Source organism: Helicoverpa armigera, chromosome 21, assembly GCF_030705265.1.
Source record: "Helicoverpa armigera isolate CAAS_96S chromosome 21, ASM3070526v1, whole genome shotgun sequence".
Classification (NCBI taxonomy): domain Eukaryota; kingdom Metazoa; phylum Arthropoda; class Insecta; order Lepidoptera; family Noctuidae; genus Helicoverpa; species Helicoverpa armigera.
This window is the reverse complement of record NC_087140.1, coordinates 9,724,370-9,743,344: the sequence shown is the minus strand read 5'-3', so window position 1 is coordinate 9,743,344 and position 18,975 is coordinate 9,724,370. Positions and strand designations below refer to the sequence as shown.

Sequence of the window (18,975 nt, the reverse complement as noted above, 5' to 3'; positions counted from 1 at the left end):
ACATTCGTTTTACAAAGTTTTACACCCTTTTATGGATATTTAGATTTGTATCTTTTATTATGAAGTTAAAATTAACTAGGAGGGAGGAAATGCATAAACTTGACTAGGTATATATATACTTTCGATTGGATACATTAATTGTATTCCCCGTACTGCTTCTCGCATCCGGATAAAAAGTAGCACATGTCCTTTCTCTCTCTCTTGTAGCAAAATATGGAAAAGCAAATAATTTTTTTGAACTTAACTTCAGTGAAACTGTCATTGAAAATATTAAATGGCCTGTCTTTGCTCGAACTTTGCTTAGAGTAAGATTTTGATTTAATTATTTTATCACCTGTAACAATTATTGTAAAAAAACAGCTTTCAACAAACACTACCCAGTTTACATTAGGTATAACTTCTAATCACCTGTACCTACTACCGCGATATTTAGATGCAATAAAATATATCTAAGTAGCAATATCCTTAGCCACAGATCAAGTAAGTGCAGACGCGACCTTACCCTTCAAGCGCCACTATATTACCTACTCGATGCGCTGCTCTTTATAAAACCAACAGTTTCAACCTAGAACTGGTGGCATTGAGGTGTTCACGTGAAATATGTGTTGAAGGATAAAGTAATAAAGTAGGAAAAGTCCTTTATTGAGGTCTTCCTTGAAAAAGAGAGTTTTTAATGTAGTTTTTGTAGTAAAGTTGTTTTATTTGCAAGTCTTAATATAATATACTACTTCATATGCTGGATGAAATCACTGTAATAATCATATTAATCCTGTTATTCTACTGATATGATAAATGAGAACGTTTGTATGCATGTTTTTGATCGTTTTTCAAGTAAAAACTGCTAGATGGATTTTGATAAAACTTTGTAATATATGCATCAGAATAACATATAGAATCCGACTTTGTATCCGGGTGCGGAAAAGAAGCGGCTGATATGTATAACCGTATCATTCAAATCAATTTCACAATAAAAAACAAAATTAAGAAAAGTATATTCTCAAAGAATTAGGAAAGCTATTAGGATATTGCTTACTTAAATAATTAACAAATGTAGAGCAAAAAACGCATTAGCAACATGCACTTTGCAAATATCCTGAAGTTTTCAGAAAAAAGTATTCTCACACCGGAAGTAGAGACGGCACTTCCGGTGGAACCGGAAGACAGCCAGCACCGCAGCTCTGTTGCCAAGTTTTGTGTTTTAAATATAGTTCTCGTTATCCTTGTATAAGTTTAGGGGATAAGCTGATGTAAACAGGTTACCATAGAGGTTGACATTTTTCAAGTACCTAATAAGCATTGCCTTTGCACTTACTTGATTAATCTATTTTTACTCCTGTTTAAAATACTATGTTAAATAAATAAAGAAATCAAATGTATTATTATTCTATTATATTATATTATTCTCTCAACTTAGTAAGAGCTAAAAACGAGCAGTTTTTTGGTACGGTGTTTAGGAGTTCTGAAAGACCGACATTCTTTCTATCAAGGTGTGACAAGTGCGGAAGGAATTGCATATTTTATGTACCTACCTATAGTTTTATATGTATTTTTCAAATATTTATATTATAGTGGTCTCCAATGAATATTTTTCACTACAATTGTCGTCTTGTTACAAGACACAGAAAATATATTTCATTTCTTTTGGTTTTACCGATTACCTAAAAAAGGAGGCGATTCTCAATTAGGGTGTTTGTATGTTTTATTTATATTAAAAAAAATTGATTGAACTGAAAAAAAAAAACTTGAAAATAAAAACAATAAAAAATACCAAACAATATAATATATCTCAAAACATACAAAATCATTTCCATCCTTCCATCACTGCTTGACATATCGTTGTCCCTCTCTATCGCAGCCCCTGGGCACGACGCACGCGGGTATAGCGTGCACGCGGGCAGTGCGCGCGCGCGTCGCGTCCGCGCACAGCTCCCGGAGCGCGCTCAGCGCAGCGCACAGCTCCGGGGACACTTGAGAACCACTTTAGGAAGAAAACAAATATGAACAAAAAAAAGAAAAAAAGTAGACAATTTTTGAAAAAAAAATAGTAGTAAAGACAGTGTCTTTATGAAAAAAAAAACATAGGTAATTTTGAGAAAATAATACGAAGGTATGACTGTTATTTTATGAAAAACAACAAAAAAGCAACGTTCTTTAAACCACAGTGTCTTTTTACGAAAACAAAACTGAAAACGAAAGGTGAACTTTCAGAGCAGAAAAAAAAACAGCGTTCCACAAAAGGTTTAGAAGAAAATGAGACACCAAAACTCCAAACAAGAACGGAGACTTGACAACCTCTATTACGAAATAAAAAAGAAAGAAACAGAGGTAATTTTCAGAAAATAATAAGTAGGCAGTGCCATATTATAAGGAAAAAAAAAGAAAAATAAAAAAAGCAAGGTTCCACAAAAGGATTCGAGCAAAATTCGAGCAAAATAACACAACAAACACCCAAACAACAACAATATAATTTAAAAAATCGCCCCTAATGGTTAAGATATCGCTTGGCGAGCAGTGAAAGTTTTCGTCAATTAGAAAAAAAATACAAAAAAGCAACGCTGTATACACGACAGCGTCTTTTTATGAAGAAAAAAGAGAAAAACAAAGTCTTAACGAGAAAAAAACACTCTATTGAGGGATTTGAAGAAAAATGAGACTCCAAAGACCCAAACAAGAACAATATATTTCAAAAATCGCCATCAATGGTTAAGATATCGCTTGGCGAGCAAAGCGCGGCTCCTGGGCACGATGCACTCCGTGATAGTGTGCACGCGGTCACTGCGGATGTACGCAGCGTCGGCGCACAGCTCCCGGAGCGCGGTGAGCGCTGCGCCCTTCTCGAAGGGAGACTCCGGCCCGTCCCAGATGCGGGACAGCCAGCGAGCTTCCACGCAACTGGAATATAGCGTAACTGTGGAACTTGGATGTTGGTTGGAACTGTTGGAAGGTCTACCCCCTTCTTAGGTCTGTCTATTTAGTATGCAGTCTTCCACACTAATGGAATATAGGGCATCGGTTGTTCACAAGCACACGGAAGGTCAGGCTGCGGGATTGTTCGAAAGAGTTACCGCGGCCCTGGTACATAAAAGGCCTACGAAGGAACATGGGTCCTAGTCAGTAACAGTCTGATACTCCCTCACCCTGCTAACCCACAGCGGGCGGAGTCATTTGATGTTTTATCAACAACAACAAAAAAGTCTAACGTTCCTGTTCCGACTGCTTTGAGCATGTTATGTCACTAGAAAAATAATGTCATGCTGGATTGCAGATTGTCCTTTCTTCCTATGTGTGAATCAAATACTTATACAAACCGTGAAAAGCTTCAAACTGCACATCTAAAAGGCAACGCAATGAAGTGGGCACTCAATTTGTTTTGTCAACTCGGCCTTCCAAAGATTTCCCATCACAATGGGAGACAACTTTGAACCGGTTCAGCCATATCTATGTGATCTTGACGGACAGTCACAATTATCTTCAGTTCTGTAAGTAAAGATGGTATACTCACGAAGGACAAGGGTCAGCGGGCACCAGAACTTCAATGGGTGTCGGTTTGAAGAAGGCAGGAGGCTCCACCTGCACCGTGTACTTCTTGAGACGAGAAGAGCTCGTCTTGTCACTCTTCTTGATGCAATGTTCCTGTTGAGATGATCAATGTTGGTTTTAATATTGTAGCTTTCACGCCAAAACTATTGAACCGATTTAAACGAAACTTGATGCACATGTAGTATAGATCCTGAGAAAAAGATATAGGCTACTTTTCATCCGGACACGAGAAGTAGCTACCTAACTAACAGCTAGTCTTGATATATTGTCCTGTACAGCCTTTCCGATTTACTCTCTATTGAGCAAGTAAGCGTGGTGATTAAAACTCAATCCTTCTTTATATAAGAGGAGGCCTGTGTCTAGACACAGGCCTATTTTATTGTCCTACTGCTAGCAGTAGGACAATAAAATAGGCTGATGATAATGACTACCTTTCTCACACTACCACCTTTCTTTTGGAGTTCTGAAAGGGTTACAGTCCTGTTAAGAAGATCTTACGAAATAATAGACGTTCTCCTTATACTCCTTGATCCTGTCGGTGATGAGACGGAGGGAGAGGTTCAGCTGGTGTACCGAGGGTCGCTTGTCGCCCAGGAGGTGCTGGAATGGCTCCAAGCTGCAGTCTAGCATACTGGAAGGAATAGAAACATGTAGGTCTTTTCGTGTTGGCCTCCGTTGGTTTGAAAGGGGAGAAATAGGGTACTAAACGTGATATTTTTTGGAGTGTTCAAATTGGAAGCCTGCTAACGTATGTTTGCGCACAAAAGTTGCTGCTTCGCGAAAATTCGCCGCATAATGGTGGAAACTCGCTTTTTTGCTCTTAATATGATCACTGATTATTTGGTGACACATATTTTTTTTATCATTACGGAACTTTTTAGTTAGAACCTGGAGAGAACCTGGCTTGAGATGTTTGTTTGCGTGTATATGAGGAAATGATACACATGAATATTATTCCGTGTATCTATTAACCCCATCAAGAGCCTTAAATTCAATCACACCAAATCACAATCTGCATAGAGCATTAAACATCTATCAATAACCCATTATATATGTACAGGGAGATATCCCTATATCCATTACTATGCGACAATGTCGGGCTAATCCAATTAAACTGAAATTGCACCGTCCGTCCGTCGCTACAATCAATATAACTAGCTTCGTAATGAAGTCGTGTTATTGAATGTTGCTCTATGAGCTGGCATCACGCCTGTGAGGATCTTTGTAATTGACCTAGGTTTTACTTAGTTTATAATAATATAATCCTCCTTTATTTATGCGGATATGTATTATACAGCTGAACGGATAGTTTTGTTGGAACCTCAGGAATTCTTGTTCACTTTTAAAAAGTAGCAGTGTTAGAAGCTCCTTTTTAGAGGATCGCTATTCAGATTTCCTTTTTATTTCATCATATTTATTAACCAGTCTCAAAAAAGGAAGAGGTTCCCTATTCGCCGGATTTTAAAAGAAAGCTAATGAACTTTTAATAACTATTGAATTTACGTTATTAATTCCTTTTTAGTTGTATTTATTTTTTGTTTCAATTGGTAGACCTCTTGCCTGAAGTTGGCTCCAATCAATATAACTAGCTTCGTAATGAAGTCGTGTTATTGAATGTTGCTCTATGAGCTCTATGAGCTGGAATCACGCCTGTGAGGACCTTTGTAATTGACCTAGGGTCTAGGGTTTATATAGTTCGTACCAGATCATGATATTAAAAAAGTCGTGGTGGCCTAGTGGGCAAAGAACCAACCTCTCGAGTATGAGGGCGCGGGTTCGATTCCAGGTCAGGCAAGTACCAATGCAACTTTTCTAAGATTGTATGTACTTTCTAAGTATATCTTAGACACCAATGACTGTGTTTCGGATGGCACGTTAAACTGTAGGTCCCGGCTGTCATTGAACATCCTTGGCAGTCGTTACGGGTAGTCATAAGCCAGTAAGTCTGACACCAGTCTAACCAAGGGGTATTGGGTTGCCCGGGTAACTGGGTTGAGGAGGTCAGGCAGGGCAGTCGCTCCTTGTAAAGCCCTGGTACTCAGCTACATCCGGTTAGACTGGAAGCCGACCCCAACATAGTTTGGGAAAAAGGCTCGGAGGATGATGACCAGATCATGATATTAAGTTCTTTTAAGCCCAATAAGGATGTCAGTATTGATTTCTGACACTTACGCGAATATTAGACATTTAAATAAAACTACTTTTACGGATTTTATCGCGGTTATATTATATTATTTAATCCCGACGTTTCGGATCCTTTACAGCATCCATGGTCACGGGCAGACTAAGGTGTTGGTCGTCTTGATATATTAGTTACAAACAGCTACCCTACATTTTGTTAATTATTATTGACGATCCGATTCACGCAAAACGAGCTCACTGTATCCTTAGGTCGAGCAGTTGTAGGCTTGGATTTTGATTTAATAGTTTCTATGATGGGATTCCAAGCAGGTGGTATGACCCAGCCATCTTCTCTATTGATGGCTGGGTCATACCACCGCGATAAAATCCGTAAAAGTAGTTTTATTTAAAGGATGTCAGTTTTCTTAAAACTGGGGTTTACTATTTTTTACGTTCAATTTTCAAAGAGAACAGTTGTGTTAAGAGAAATGGACGTTTATGTAGTCGGTTTACTTGGGTTTTGATTATCTTCTACTAAAATTACAAAGCTGGATAGTTAGTTTGGTCTCAGGAATTACTGGGACGATTTAAAAAATCATTCAATGTAAGAAGCATTTTTTTGAGGATTACTATTCAGGTGTATTTGAATGCAGGTATTCCATAATGTTTTTCTAAAACAAGTTAATGCACTTTTTTATTTACTATTCTAACTGAGTCATTGATTTAAAGTTTCATTTTAAATTCCTGAGGGATGGTTTGTGCTAGTCTGCACTCCGCTGTAGTGACAGAGAAAGAAAATTTGCAAAAATTTCGGTCGGATGTTTTTTCACCTCTACAATTTTTACCATAACTTGAGCTAACAATAGATTTTTCGCAATTTTCACAATTGCTACACACACTTGTGAAGAAACCAATCGATCCACGTTTCTGCTTATAAAATTGATCACGAGTCGACTACCACTTCGTTATTAAGAAACAGGGCCGGTCCTCACTGGTTGATTTATAGTCGTGTGATACACGGGGGAGCATTTGAAACGTACCTGCTTTTTGTGGTAGTAATCAATCAATTGTATTGGTGTTGTTTTTTGAGATACTGGCTTTTTGAAGTTACGGTGTTTTTTGTTTTGTCTTTTTGTAATGTTCTAGATATGTAATGTTTTTCTCGGTTTTAGCCGCGTCCTGGGAATAACTTCCTTCGAGTGTGTATTTCTATAAAAAATTGCCTATGGCTTACGAATAGCGTTGCTTGTTTTTGGTAAAAGAATTTTCAAAATCGACCACGCAGGAAAATCATTGGTTAAAAAATGTATTTTAAGAAAATTGTGAGCAAGATCAATAGAAGAGGTTAGGAGTTAATATAAACTTTTATATTAAAATGCTGATAAGAGTAACTCCTTTATATGTATAATTGTTAGCAATAATTCATCAGCCTTTTCCCAATTATTTTGGGGTTACTTCCAGTTTTTACAAGGAGCGACTACCTATTTGACCTCCTAAACCTTATACCCCTTGGTAAGCCTGATTATCACACTTTCTGCATAACCGTAACAATTGTTCTCACCTATATTTTCAAATAAGCCGTCCACAGCCAGCAAACGCCGTATAACCCGAGTTCAAATACCTATAGTTATCCTGCATTGAATCCGACGTGCTACTGTTATATTTTAAACTCGTTCTCTTAACCGGACGATTTACTAAAACGGTATAAGATTTAAGTTATACTTTAGGGTATTTATGAGGATTTTGCTTGCGAAAGATATGGAAAAGAAATCATTGCTATGGTACAATTTTTGAACCTGAAATTCAGAGTGATGTTTATTTCTATAATATGCACTTTTGATTAATGGTGAAAAATCATAGTAAATGAAATTGACTATTAGTTATGTAAGAAAACCCTTACTGTGATGATGAAGAAATCTTAGAAAATATGCCACATCCTGAAAATCTCTTCCTTTTTGGATTTCAGATATACAGAATAAATTATTATCTTAATACACGAGGGGTAGGTCAGGTGCAGGACAATACGAAACATTACTTTCGGACTTTGTGAAACTGACTTTCCAAGGAGGAGAAGGTTCTTAATTCAGAAATTTTAACAATATAGAAACGCCATCAAAATCTGTCACACAACACAGGTCAAACCGTCCCAGCATTGTATAATTAATTGTGCAGTAATCACAGAGTTGTCAGCGCGGCGCGGCTTAACGCACGTTTGATGGTAATGACACACGCCTCGCTGACGCGCCGTCACGCTGGGAAAATATACAGCTATATGTGTTGGGTTAGTTTTCAAACACCACATAGTCGTATTTCATAAAATTCTATGGTAAGGTTTAGCTTATTTGAGGAATCCTTGGCTATGTTACAGCAGAAAGGGTCATCATAAGGTTAAACAATGTTAATGCGATTTGTTGACCATTTTGTCATGACATGACTAGTTGCTCCATGTATTGGAACGCACTTGGTGGGTTCTGGCTGTTGTTTAAATACCTTTGGCAATCATTACAGCTAGTCAGAAGCCAGACAGTCAGACTGACACCAGTCTAACCAAGAGGTATTGGGTTGCCCAAGAAATTGGGCTGAATATGATAGAGACAAGATAAATCTTTTGCTAGAAATCAATTATCAATACTTACCTATATCATCAAAATATGTAATGGTAATGCATTGCCTCCCTTTTAAAAAGAGAAGGAGTTGGAAAAGATTACGTATTGTTTTACTCACGTGAACATATCATTGATTTTATTCATGACATCGTGAATGAGCTGTTTCTTCTCGTCATTTCTTTTCTTCAATGCTTCTGTTTTGGCTCTCTGTGCTTCGAGACGTTCGCGCAGTATCTCAAGTTTGGTCTTTCTTCTATTTTCTTTTTGCTCGTTCCATTCTCTGCGGTCATCTGGAAAAGTCGATGAAGTTATCCTGGGGATTCTTGTTATTATATAGAAGCTGGGTAATATAACTCCTATAGCTAAAGCTTTGCATTAGATTTGGTTGGACAGATTACAAAAGCAAAAGCAGAAATTCTTATCTCATGAAATGTAGGCCTTCTAAAGGCTTTTACAATGTGTTCAACAGATTGAGACTAAGACTAGGCCATTAAAAAAAAATACACACATTTGAATTAAACCTCCCATTATTTGGGAAACTAGTTAAAATGATACGAGTATAAGTTATTAATGCCTCAGCATGTCATAAACAGTGGACAAAAACATTATCAAAAATATCGTTTCAAAAGGGACATTTGTCATATTATCATCTTACATTTCAGCCTCCCTTCTCCAAGCGATTCAAGACTATTTGCTATTCTTTCTGAAAGCCCTAAGCACAGACTTGAACAAACAAGTTCTTGTAATTATAAAGCCGGTATTCTTTGCCCGACTTGCACATACATTAATAAATAGCAAGTTGGAAGACATGGCGTCTTTCTTTCATTCCCATCTTTCTTTGGGCATTTTTGTTCTTTTTTTGACACGAAACGGCTTGTTTTACAGTTCAAGAAACTTTTTCAAAATTCATCATGTTTGTAAGCAGTAGTTTGGAATAAGACGTAATTTTGGATGGTGCTTATGATATTAGATACCTATATCCAATAAGTGGCCTATTGTTATAGAATCAGATAAAATATACACTTAGAGGAAATTCTCATTTGGTTCCCGGGTCTTCCAAAAGGCATCAGACAAACCTGTCCAGGAGACATACTTGGGGTCACTAGACTCAATATTTTTTATTAGCATCCCTTATAATATGCACGTAGGCGTATACGGTATATTTTACAAAATAGAAATAATAGGTCAGTGGGTCGTCTTAGGGATGGTCCCAAAGAATTTGAAAATCTATTTACTAGCTATACCAGACCAGTAATGTAGTCCTAATCTATTAAATACATCTATAATCTAGATAAATATGAAGAAAAAATATATTTACTTATTATGCTCGTAACACTTAGATGGGACGTCGCCAAAGGCTTCAAGTGTTGCAAACGCATCGCCAATAAAATTAATCAACAATAAAAACTCGTAACAAACAATAAATAAACTCAAAATTATTATAAATCCGCATCAATCGCGTAAACAAATTGTATAGATCGTCCAGAATAAATAAAAACATCGCTAGGGATACATTTAAACGGAAAACGTCAAAATACTTTTCAAAACTAATAGAAAAATAAATTAGTTCTTCATTTCTTCGTGTGTCAAGATAAAATGGTCAAAAATTATGACAGTCGACTTTGACAACCGCCTAAATTGACACCAGTTATGTCATGTTCAAAAAGTTATTAAAAAAAGAGTTTATGATATCACAGAATTTTGAAAAGCTTCGTGAGTATCTTCACCAGAGTTTGCAGAATTGACACAACTGTGCATTTGATTTTGTGTTATTTATATATGTATTAAAGTTTATTTAATATTATATATATATGTGTATGTATAATAAGTCTATGTACGTTTATATATTTTTGATTTCTCTTATAGACATATTTAGTGCACCTGCCATGAAATTTCTCCTCCACCTAAAGGTTGACTGGTAGAGAACGCCTAAGGCGTTAAGTCCGCCTTTGTACATTGTTTTTTTTTGTAAAATGTGTGCAAAAAGTATAATAAATAAATAAAATAAATAAAAAAAAGGAGTTTGGTGTGAAAATACTTTAGCTGTGACCCTCACGACTCACTCTCCAGTGCTCTAGTTTGCAGATAAAATTTTATTAAGAAAGCCGATTGTTTCAGTAAGCTAAAAACAGAAAGCTAATCACTAAGGTCAGTAGGTATATCAATTCCAGAAAATTTAAAATGTAAATCCACACTAATAACATTGCGATTGTAACTTTATCAGTTTGTTGAGCTTTCGCACTAAAACTACTGAACCGATTTAACAGAAATTTGGTTTACAGAAAGTCAATAGTCTGAGAAAGGACATAGGCTTCTCTTTATCCGGTTGCGGAAAGTGATTCCGCCGGGTCGTTGGTCAAGCCGCGTAAAAGCCTAATTATACTGAGTGATTGATATTATATTATCATACATATAGCTTGTCGAATAGCCTTCACTTCTCTGGACAAGACGTCGTTTTCAGCACAGTACTCAGTCAGCATCTTATACATGGAGAAATTCTCCTGCTCTATCTTCTCGAATTGATCTATTATCTTGTATTGGCTGGTTTCTCCTGTGTAATCCTGGAAAACAGATGATAAAATTGATGATTTAGAAAAACTTTCTTGCTAGGTCGAAAGAAGGCCTAGACATAGATACACACATAGACTGGAAACCACACATACAGAAAATAAAAACTAAGCTATCTAAATTTACATATGCCCTCAGAGAAATAAAGAAAACAACAGACCTCAAAACAGCAATAGTAACATACTATGCGTACGCATTCGCTTGGCTTAAATATGGATTAATATTGTGGGGTAACAGTACAGACGCACCTTCACTATTTACAATACAGAAGAAACTTATAAGAATATTAACCAACATTGAAGACACCGACTCATGTAAACCACATTTCAAAAAACTAAACATCTTAACACTACCCTGCCTCTATATATTTGAAATTTGCAAAGGAAGCACCCACAATTCTACAGTAAAAGAGCAGACATCCAAACAAAACACAAACTTAGACATGGAAATAGACTCAATCTACCAACCTCACGATTAAATATGCATTCCTCTAGTGCGTTTGTTACGTCCATTAAAATCTACAATAAATTACCAGAATACATAAAAAACACTGAATCAAATAATATATTTACCAATGAGGACAGGGTCCATAATTGTTTCTTTTAATTTTACCCACCAGCCTGTACACATTATGGAATGCAATAAAGTTATTGAGTATTGAGTAAGGTTAGAAGAAAGTTATAAGGTGAGAGACTCAAGATTTCTACCAGATATTTATTGCCTAGGCTCATCAACTTAATAAAATGGACATTAAAATAAAAACGAGAACAATATCGAAGCATGTCGTAACCGCTAGATTGTTCTAAAGAGTTACCCTGGTTTTGGTAGGTATACAAAGGGCTCTAAAAGAAACATGGGCGAATTTTAGTCAGCAAAAGCAGCGGCTATAGGAGACGGTATGAGATGATTTATCTTAAAAATTCCACCTAAGCTAAGACAAAACGCAGGTAAATCTGATGCGGCAGCTATGAAAAATTATCTACTCTTACCAGGTCAACCATATAAGTCAGTCTATAACTTACAGCAATACTATCGAGCAGATCCATGTGGTACTCATTCTGTTTCCTGCTGTTCTCCTCGTCTCTCCTCTTTTGCAATTCCTCTCTCTTCTCCTGTTTCCTGTTGACCCTGGTCAAGCCTTTTGTCGCGAGGAACGAGTATACCTTCATCTCGTGGTCGAAGGCTTTTACCAGGTCTCGCATTTCCTGGAAATACAAGCGGTGTTAAGAAGTATAATTTGATGATTCATAAATTCTATTTTATGATGTTGCTAAAGCTGCAACGGTTTTTAAAGTGAAAACCGATTAATTGTCACATCCAGACCAATTTTTAAATCTTGACTTCAATAATCATCAACCATAAAAGTTAGGTACTCCATAATTTGATAATTTTTAACAGTGACTGATACTGGACATATCTAAATCGTTTAATCGCGGTTTACGCTACGTGCTGTCATTTACAATCCATTATTTTTGTAGAAAAATCAGTAAGCCTCTGGAATATTTTTTAAGTGGCATTAGATACTCATAGCTACGTATGATATGTGAACGTAGAGGAGGAATCATATTACGGATACGAACGTGTCAATTTCAATTGGTTCAAGTGCACATGCATTGGTTTTGATACACGACCATATCTCTCCCGTAGTACCTCAACTGCACAACATATGGAATCCAAATAAAGAATTGCGAGGACGAATTGGAAATTTTGGCGCCAAGGATCTCAATTTTTCTCAGTAAATACAAAACGGATCAAAATACAACTTGGTTACCTGAAAGTTCATGATATAAAACTTATTTTGTTAGACTTCAAAACATGATTAGGTAACTTTTATAACAGAGAAAAATATATCAAACATACCTCTTTTTAAAAAGAGATTCACATATTATGGGCAAACGGGACCGATTTAAGCCTCTTAACTTTTTTAGTAGTTGAGTATATACATACTCTTTAAAATTGTGGAAGGAATTTTTATCAAATTATCATTTCTAAATAATAAAATTAGACTTTTAGTTATAAGCTGGCGCGTAGTTTTATTGTAATCTTCGCCCCGTTCAGACGCTCCGTCCCCTCTTGAATTATTGTTTACCAATTCGTCGCCTTAAGTAACTTTCGTACCTGAACTTGCAGCATCTGGTCTATTCGTCCCTTCTCCTGCATGGTCCTCAGCTTGGCACACCACTCGTCCCTCTGGTCGTACGCCAGGGTGGACGACTCGAACAGATCATCGAGAAACTTCTTCCCTTTGCATAGTGCTGCTAGCATCTTCTCCCAGGATTGGTTGAAAAGAGCTCTGTGGAATAGAGAGATAAAGTTACTTGGTGGCTTAAGGGCCAACTAAGAGATTTGGGACAACTGGTTTAAGGCTAGATTGTACTATTACGTTTATTAAAGTAAAGAATGGAGTGAAATTTTGATGTTTAATATCATCACCTCCCGAGCCTTTTCCCAACTATGTTGGGGTCGGCTTCCAGCCTAACCGGATGCAGCTGAGTACCAGGGCTTTACAAGGACCACATGCCCTATCTGACCTCCTCAATCCAGTTACCCAGGCAACCCAATACCCCTTGGTAAGACCGGTTGTCAGACTACCCGTAAAGACTGCCGAAGGTCTCTACTGACAGCCGGGACCTACAGTTTAACGTGCCATCCGAAACACAGGAGATGCTCTTCCAGATGTTCTGTTTAGAACTGACCTGTCCTGCAGCATATGGTCTATCTCTAGCCGGATCTTCTTGTTCTCGCACTGGATGGTGTTGAACCTCAGCTTGGCTGTCTCCAGCTTGTTCTCTGCTGAGACCAGCCGATGCTCGCTTTGGGAGCGACGCTCTTCCAGCTGTTTGAAATGAAATAACGTTATTTTTGAGGACTTAGTGGACCTTTTAAACCTTTTAAGAACTATAGAAATTATTTGTTGAATTTGCGTCCCATGTCCAACTGTTTAGCGTAACCTAATAAAAATATAGCCATCCTCAATAAGTAGGTTATCTAACACTTTAAGGAGCTTGAAGGACCAGTAATTCCAGAGATAAATGCGTTCAACAAAACACTTTTAAATAAAACTCATTCGGTCTTACTACAAAAAAGTTAAACAGACGTCTCGCGTTTAAGAAAACTTTTTATAGATAGTTTTCCTTAAACACATGACTAACGTCTGCTTAACTTTTTTGTCGTAAGACCATTTAAGTTAATTGTATCAGAATAGCTATATAATCGTTATTCCATTTCCTTCTCGATAAACAGCCTATAATTTAACACGATGTTCAAACTCTGACAACGCATATTTTTTCATTTATACATTTCTATGAAACGATTCCAGACATGGCTAACTATAATGTCTATTAATACTTATTCCATCATTAGCGAGTTTATACTTCTTAGGAAATTATCTATTCTAAGACTCAGTGCTTGAACTGGTAACTAATTAGTAGTACTTAAAACGCACTGTTTTCTATGTATTGAATTTTTATTTCTGGGTGGAAAGTTGAACCGTGCTTTCTAATCGTAATTTTGTTAATGCAAGTGAGTTTATGTCTTTTGCAAAACTTAAAAGGGAAACATATTAAGATGGATTTTAGCATAGAGATATTTATGATAACGAAGATATTTGTATTGTTCTCTTTATCTTTGTAGAAACCACTTTGTGCTTCCGGATAGCACAGTCGATAATAATGGGCTACCTAAGACTGAAATAATTTTTCAAATCGGTCTACTGGTTCCTTAGATGACTAGTAGAAACAAACAAAATCTCATTCAACTATATTTATCTATACTAATATTATAAAGAGGAAAACTTTGTTTGTTTGTAATGGATAAACTCAAAAACTACTGGACCGATTTTAAATATTCTTTCACCATTACAAAGCTATATTATCCGCGACTAACATAGGCTATATTTTATCCCGGTACGGGCAGTAGTTCCCACGGGATGCGGGTGAAACCGCGGGAAAACGGCAAGTACTAAATATATGTAAGTTCATATAGATTACCATTCCCTCTGTAGCGCTGGCTAGTTTCCTCAGTTCTAAAGTTGCTTTGTTATTTTTGTGGATCAATCCGTTTATTTGTTCCATTGTCATTAGTGATCCTGAAAATAAATAATTACTTCTTATAACATATTTTATTTAATTACGAAGTTTTGTACACACACATAATAAAGAAAGACGGCAGAAAAGAAGGAATTTTTATTTGAAAACTTAAAAAAAGACTGTTGGCTCATAAACTAGGGTGTTTATTCAGAGACAAAGTAACAATTATATATTTATCGCTATCTTTACAGGAATATTATTACCCCATACAATAAGGCATCGTTCAGACCAAACGTATTGTCGGCCGCTGACTGTGAGCGCGCGTTACGCAGTTTATTGCTTTTCCATATATATTGAAATTGTCGTTCACACCGAACCGACTATACGCTGTTGCGTCGTCTGTTGTAGCTGACTCTCAGTGGCCGATTATTTTACTACGCGACTATGCACGGCGGACGCGGATTGGCTACGCGGACGCAGTTGCCGAATAGCGCCGCTCCGCCGCGTACCCACCGCCGCGCCTCGGTACAGCACGTCGATAATTAGTGTCCCTTTTATATAAACTTAAACGTATTAAAGATAGTACTCATCGAATGTTTTATACGTCATACGAAAATATTTCTTGAACTTATTTGGATAAAGTCTATATTCGAAATATAAAGTATGAAATTGACCAAGAAAACATCTTTTCAAAGTAGAATAGTCAGCCGCTCAGCGTACGCATCTTGTGTGAACCTACAAGAGCCTATTCTTTTGTTCACACATGTAGCGCATCGTACGCTATAGCCTATTGTCGGCTTGGTGAGTACGCGTACTGCAGATTGAGTCGACGTTCACACTGGGGCAGACAGTGAGTATACTCACAGTCAGCGGCGGACAATACGTTTGGTGTGAACAATCCCTAAATATCTAAATATTGCTAATTTAAAACTGAAAAGCTTTTTTTTGGTACTATTATAAAACAAGTTTTTTATCCTATCAATAACTTCATAACCAAAACATTATCTGCAAAATGCATATAAAATGCATATTAACATAGAACAATAATTCTTGCCCACTTATCAACTTTGGGGGTGTGTAACGGATCGATGACTTGCTACGACCGCGTAGCTGGCGTAGCTATGACGTCAGCGACTACGCTGCTACGCCGTAGCTGACCCGCAGCTTCGTAGTAAAGATTTTTGTTTTATTTCTAGCATGACGTTGCCAAATGTTTTGCGAGAAATAAATGTAAACTATTTCTATTCAAATACAATATGTGTGTTTATGGTGTAGTTTTTTTACATGTTGTTGTAGTTTTTTTACACACAAAAAAAATAATCTAAACGTATTCCTGGTAATGGATTTAGATTGTATTTTCGTAAGACAAATACTATTTCAACTTTACAAATATAGAAAAGGAACTATTTAATTCAAACTGCAGTTGTTTTTTTTTTCTCAAAATGAATGTAATATTAGTTTCATAAACAGTACGAAAATCCATTATAAGGCAGTGTTATAGTAACCCATCAACTAACAAACCGTGGCAAGCAAATATACTACCTTCAGCCTCCTGTTGTACTTCTTCTCTCTGTAACAGCGAGTTCTTGAGATCTACTTTCATTCTCTTGTCTTTCTTCTTATGAGCCCCAGATCTTGCTATCTGTATAAAAATAGGTCATCGTTACTTATATTCTAAACGCGAAAGTATCTGCTCGTTGTTGTTGCTTATAAGCCAAAACTACTGAATTGATTCATATTTATTATTGATTACATACAAACAGCCAAAGCTATGGAGGAGCGGAGCCTCCTAACACAGGCATCATTATGCTTAAAAGGAGGCTCCGATCATAAACTAATGTAAACATTTTGGTACTGAAATAAACATTTTGTATTTGTATTGTATTGTATTTGTATATGTTGCGTACACAGATAGTCAACAGTCTGAGAAATTGAAAAACATGGGTTTCTTTTTATCCGAATGCGGGACGTAGTTCTCCTGGAAAGTAGACGGAATCGTGCGGAACAACTAATATTTACTGAGTATGAAGAGTGGCCCGCTAAAATAACTTAACCAATTTAGATGAAAGGTATGAAGAAAAGATGGCCTCAAAAAAGGCTTCCTTTCATTAATTTACAACATAATTATGTTTTTATCAGGTGTTGTTTAAAAGTACTTGTTTCATAGTCTCGGAGAAATGTGACAGAAAACTTCAACATCTGTCGAGTATACCTTCAAATCCTTGCAGAGGTTGTTGTACTCCTTCTTCAGGATCCTCAGCAGCTCGTCCTGTCGCCTGAACTGCGGGTGCACTCCCATCGTGCGGTGCAGACGATCCACTTGGATCATACGGAACTGAAGAAAGAAGAAAAAGAATAGAAAACAAATCTCATGTAATAATAATGATGTCCTCCTAGCCGATTGTCAGCCATGGCGGCTGTTCTCATGTAAGGAGATTAGCCAACTGCGCAGGACATATTATAGTGCACAAGCATTCGCGCAGACACAGGTGCACTCCCTATTCCTTCACTCTCAGCTCGATGGGATGGCAATCCGACACCACCGGAGAGAGATCAGACGCAGGACCGACATTGACGTGCTCTCCGATGCACGGGTGAATCAATTACCAACTTCCAGACTACGGGTTGCTTTGTGAAAGTTTTTAGAACCCACAAAGCGATTTCGACCCGACCCGGGAATCGAACCCAGTAGCCGCGCTTGCGACGGCTATATAAACGAGGCGGTTAGGGCTATTTATAAAAAGACATTATCAGTTCTAGACAAAATATATGGTATCTTTAAAACCTGTCTATGTAACCGCAGATGTTCATCTTCCATTTTCTTCAGCACTTCGATGTCAGTCGGCTGAGTTTCATAATTCTGAGTGATGTCCATTTTAATTAAATGATAATATACTTCGGTCCTCAGTAAATTGTGTAAAAATTATTAAATTATGCCATGATCGTGACCCACTGGATTTTTTGTTGTTTTTTTCTTCGTTTTCCGTAATTATGTGGGTTGTTATTTTTTTGAGTGCCTGAAATGACGTTGTTTTTAATTATATAAAAATAATTTATGAGGAATTTGTTACATGAAAATATTATTTGAGAAGAGAAAAAAAAAACCCTGAAACTCGTCCAAGCATAAGTCTCATACATCTACAAAATGTAGATTTTTCTACTAGTTCAGCTATTAATACAGGAAATATCTAGTTACAGTTTGCCAATCATTAGTTTTATTCTTTTTGTAAACAGTTTTTCCTACAAGTACACCTAGAAAATAACTAAAATTGTAGGAGATATTTAACTTATACGTCTAAGGTGTCTTAAAAATAATACTTTACTACTACACATAAGCTTCTACCCCTTAATACTATTAACCATAAATAAAATCCTTAAAGAATAGACAAGTACAGAAGTTAAGCGGTGTTGCCAGCTTTTACCACTAAGTTGTGTATTGTTGCCAGATACAAAATAAACGTTTCCATTGTACGACAATAAATGTTTTGTTAACAATTCCTGTTTCAAGTTTGTGAAGCTTAAAATCTAGTGCAGTGTATGTTGTACCAAGAAACCATTTATTGTGTGTTTTTGTAACTAGCTGTTTCCTATGGTTTCACTCGTGTAAGCGTATGTCCTTTTTAGACCCAAGACTATGTGTGAAACAACAAGACCCAGGAGTATTCTGTCATTATTATTTTATCCTTTAATACTTTCACCCGCGTCCCGGATGCTGACAAAAACTAAGTCTAAGCTACCTCCCCTCTAATTTTCAGCTTAGACGGTTCAGTCATTTTAGAGTTATAAAATGTGTAACTAACATGACTTTCTTTTTTATATTTAGATTTTCAAAATGGCTGCCAATTTTATTTATACATACAGGCACAACATTCACGGGAAAGCTAAAAGGAGCTAATACAAACACTAAATAACTCCATAAAAGTTTAGTTAACATGCGTTCAAACCCTAAACTTACAGTAAAACGCCTTTACTTAAAATGTCCCTCAAATATTAAATAATACTAAAAAAGTTAGGAATCAATTTCCAAAGCTAAATACCCCGGCATTGGTACAGCAGACATTAAGATGACAGATTCAGTATTCATTCACACGCGACCAACGTTTTCATTCACA

At 36.7% G+C, this 18,975-nt stretch overlaps 1 protein-coding gene across 1 annotated transcript; it reads right to left on the bottom strand.

Moving 5' to 3' along the window:
* Positions 1-2,667: 2,667 nt before the first annotated feature.
* Positions 2,668-17,830, bottom strand: LOC110376053 (uncharacterized). The gene is made up of 12 exons (XM_064039973.1): positions 17,649-17,830; positions 17,076-17,198; positions 16,406-16,505; positions 14,825-14,922; positions 13,532-13,671; positions 12,954-13,128; positions 11,858-12,040; positions 10,678-10,828; positions 8,386-8,557; positions 4,039-4,171; positions 3,503-3,633; positions 2,668-2,892 (listed from the first exon to the last, which is right to left on the bottom strand). The coding sequence occupies exons 1-12, from the start codon at positions 17,736-17,738 to the stop codon at positions 2,697-2,699; spliced, it is 1,692 nt and encodes a 563-aa protein (XP_063896043.1). The 5' UTR covers positions 17,739-17,830; the 3' UTR covers positions 2,668-2,696.
* Between the last annotated feature and the right edge of the window lie 1,145 nt (positions 17,831-18,975).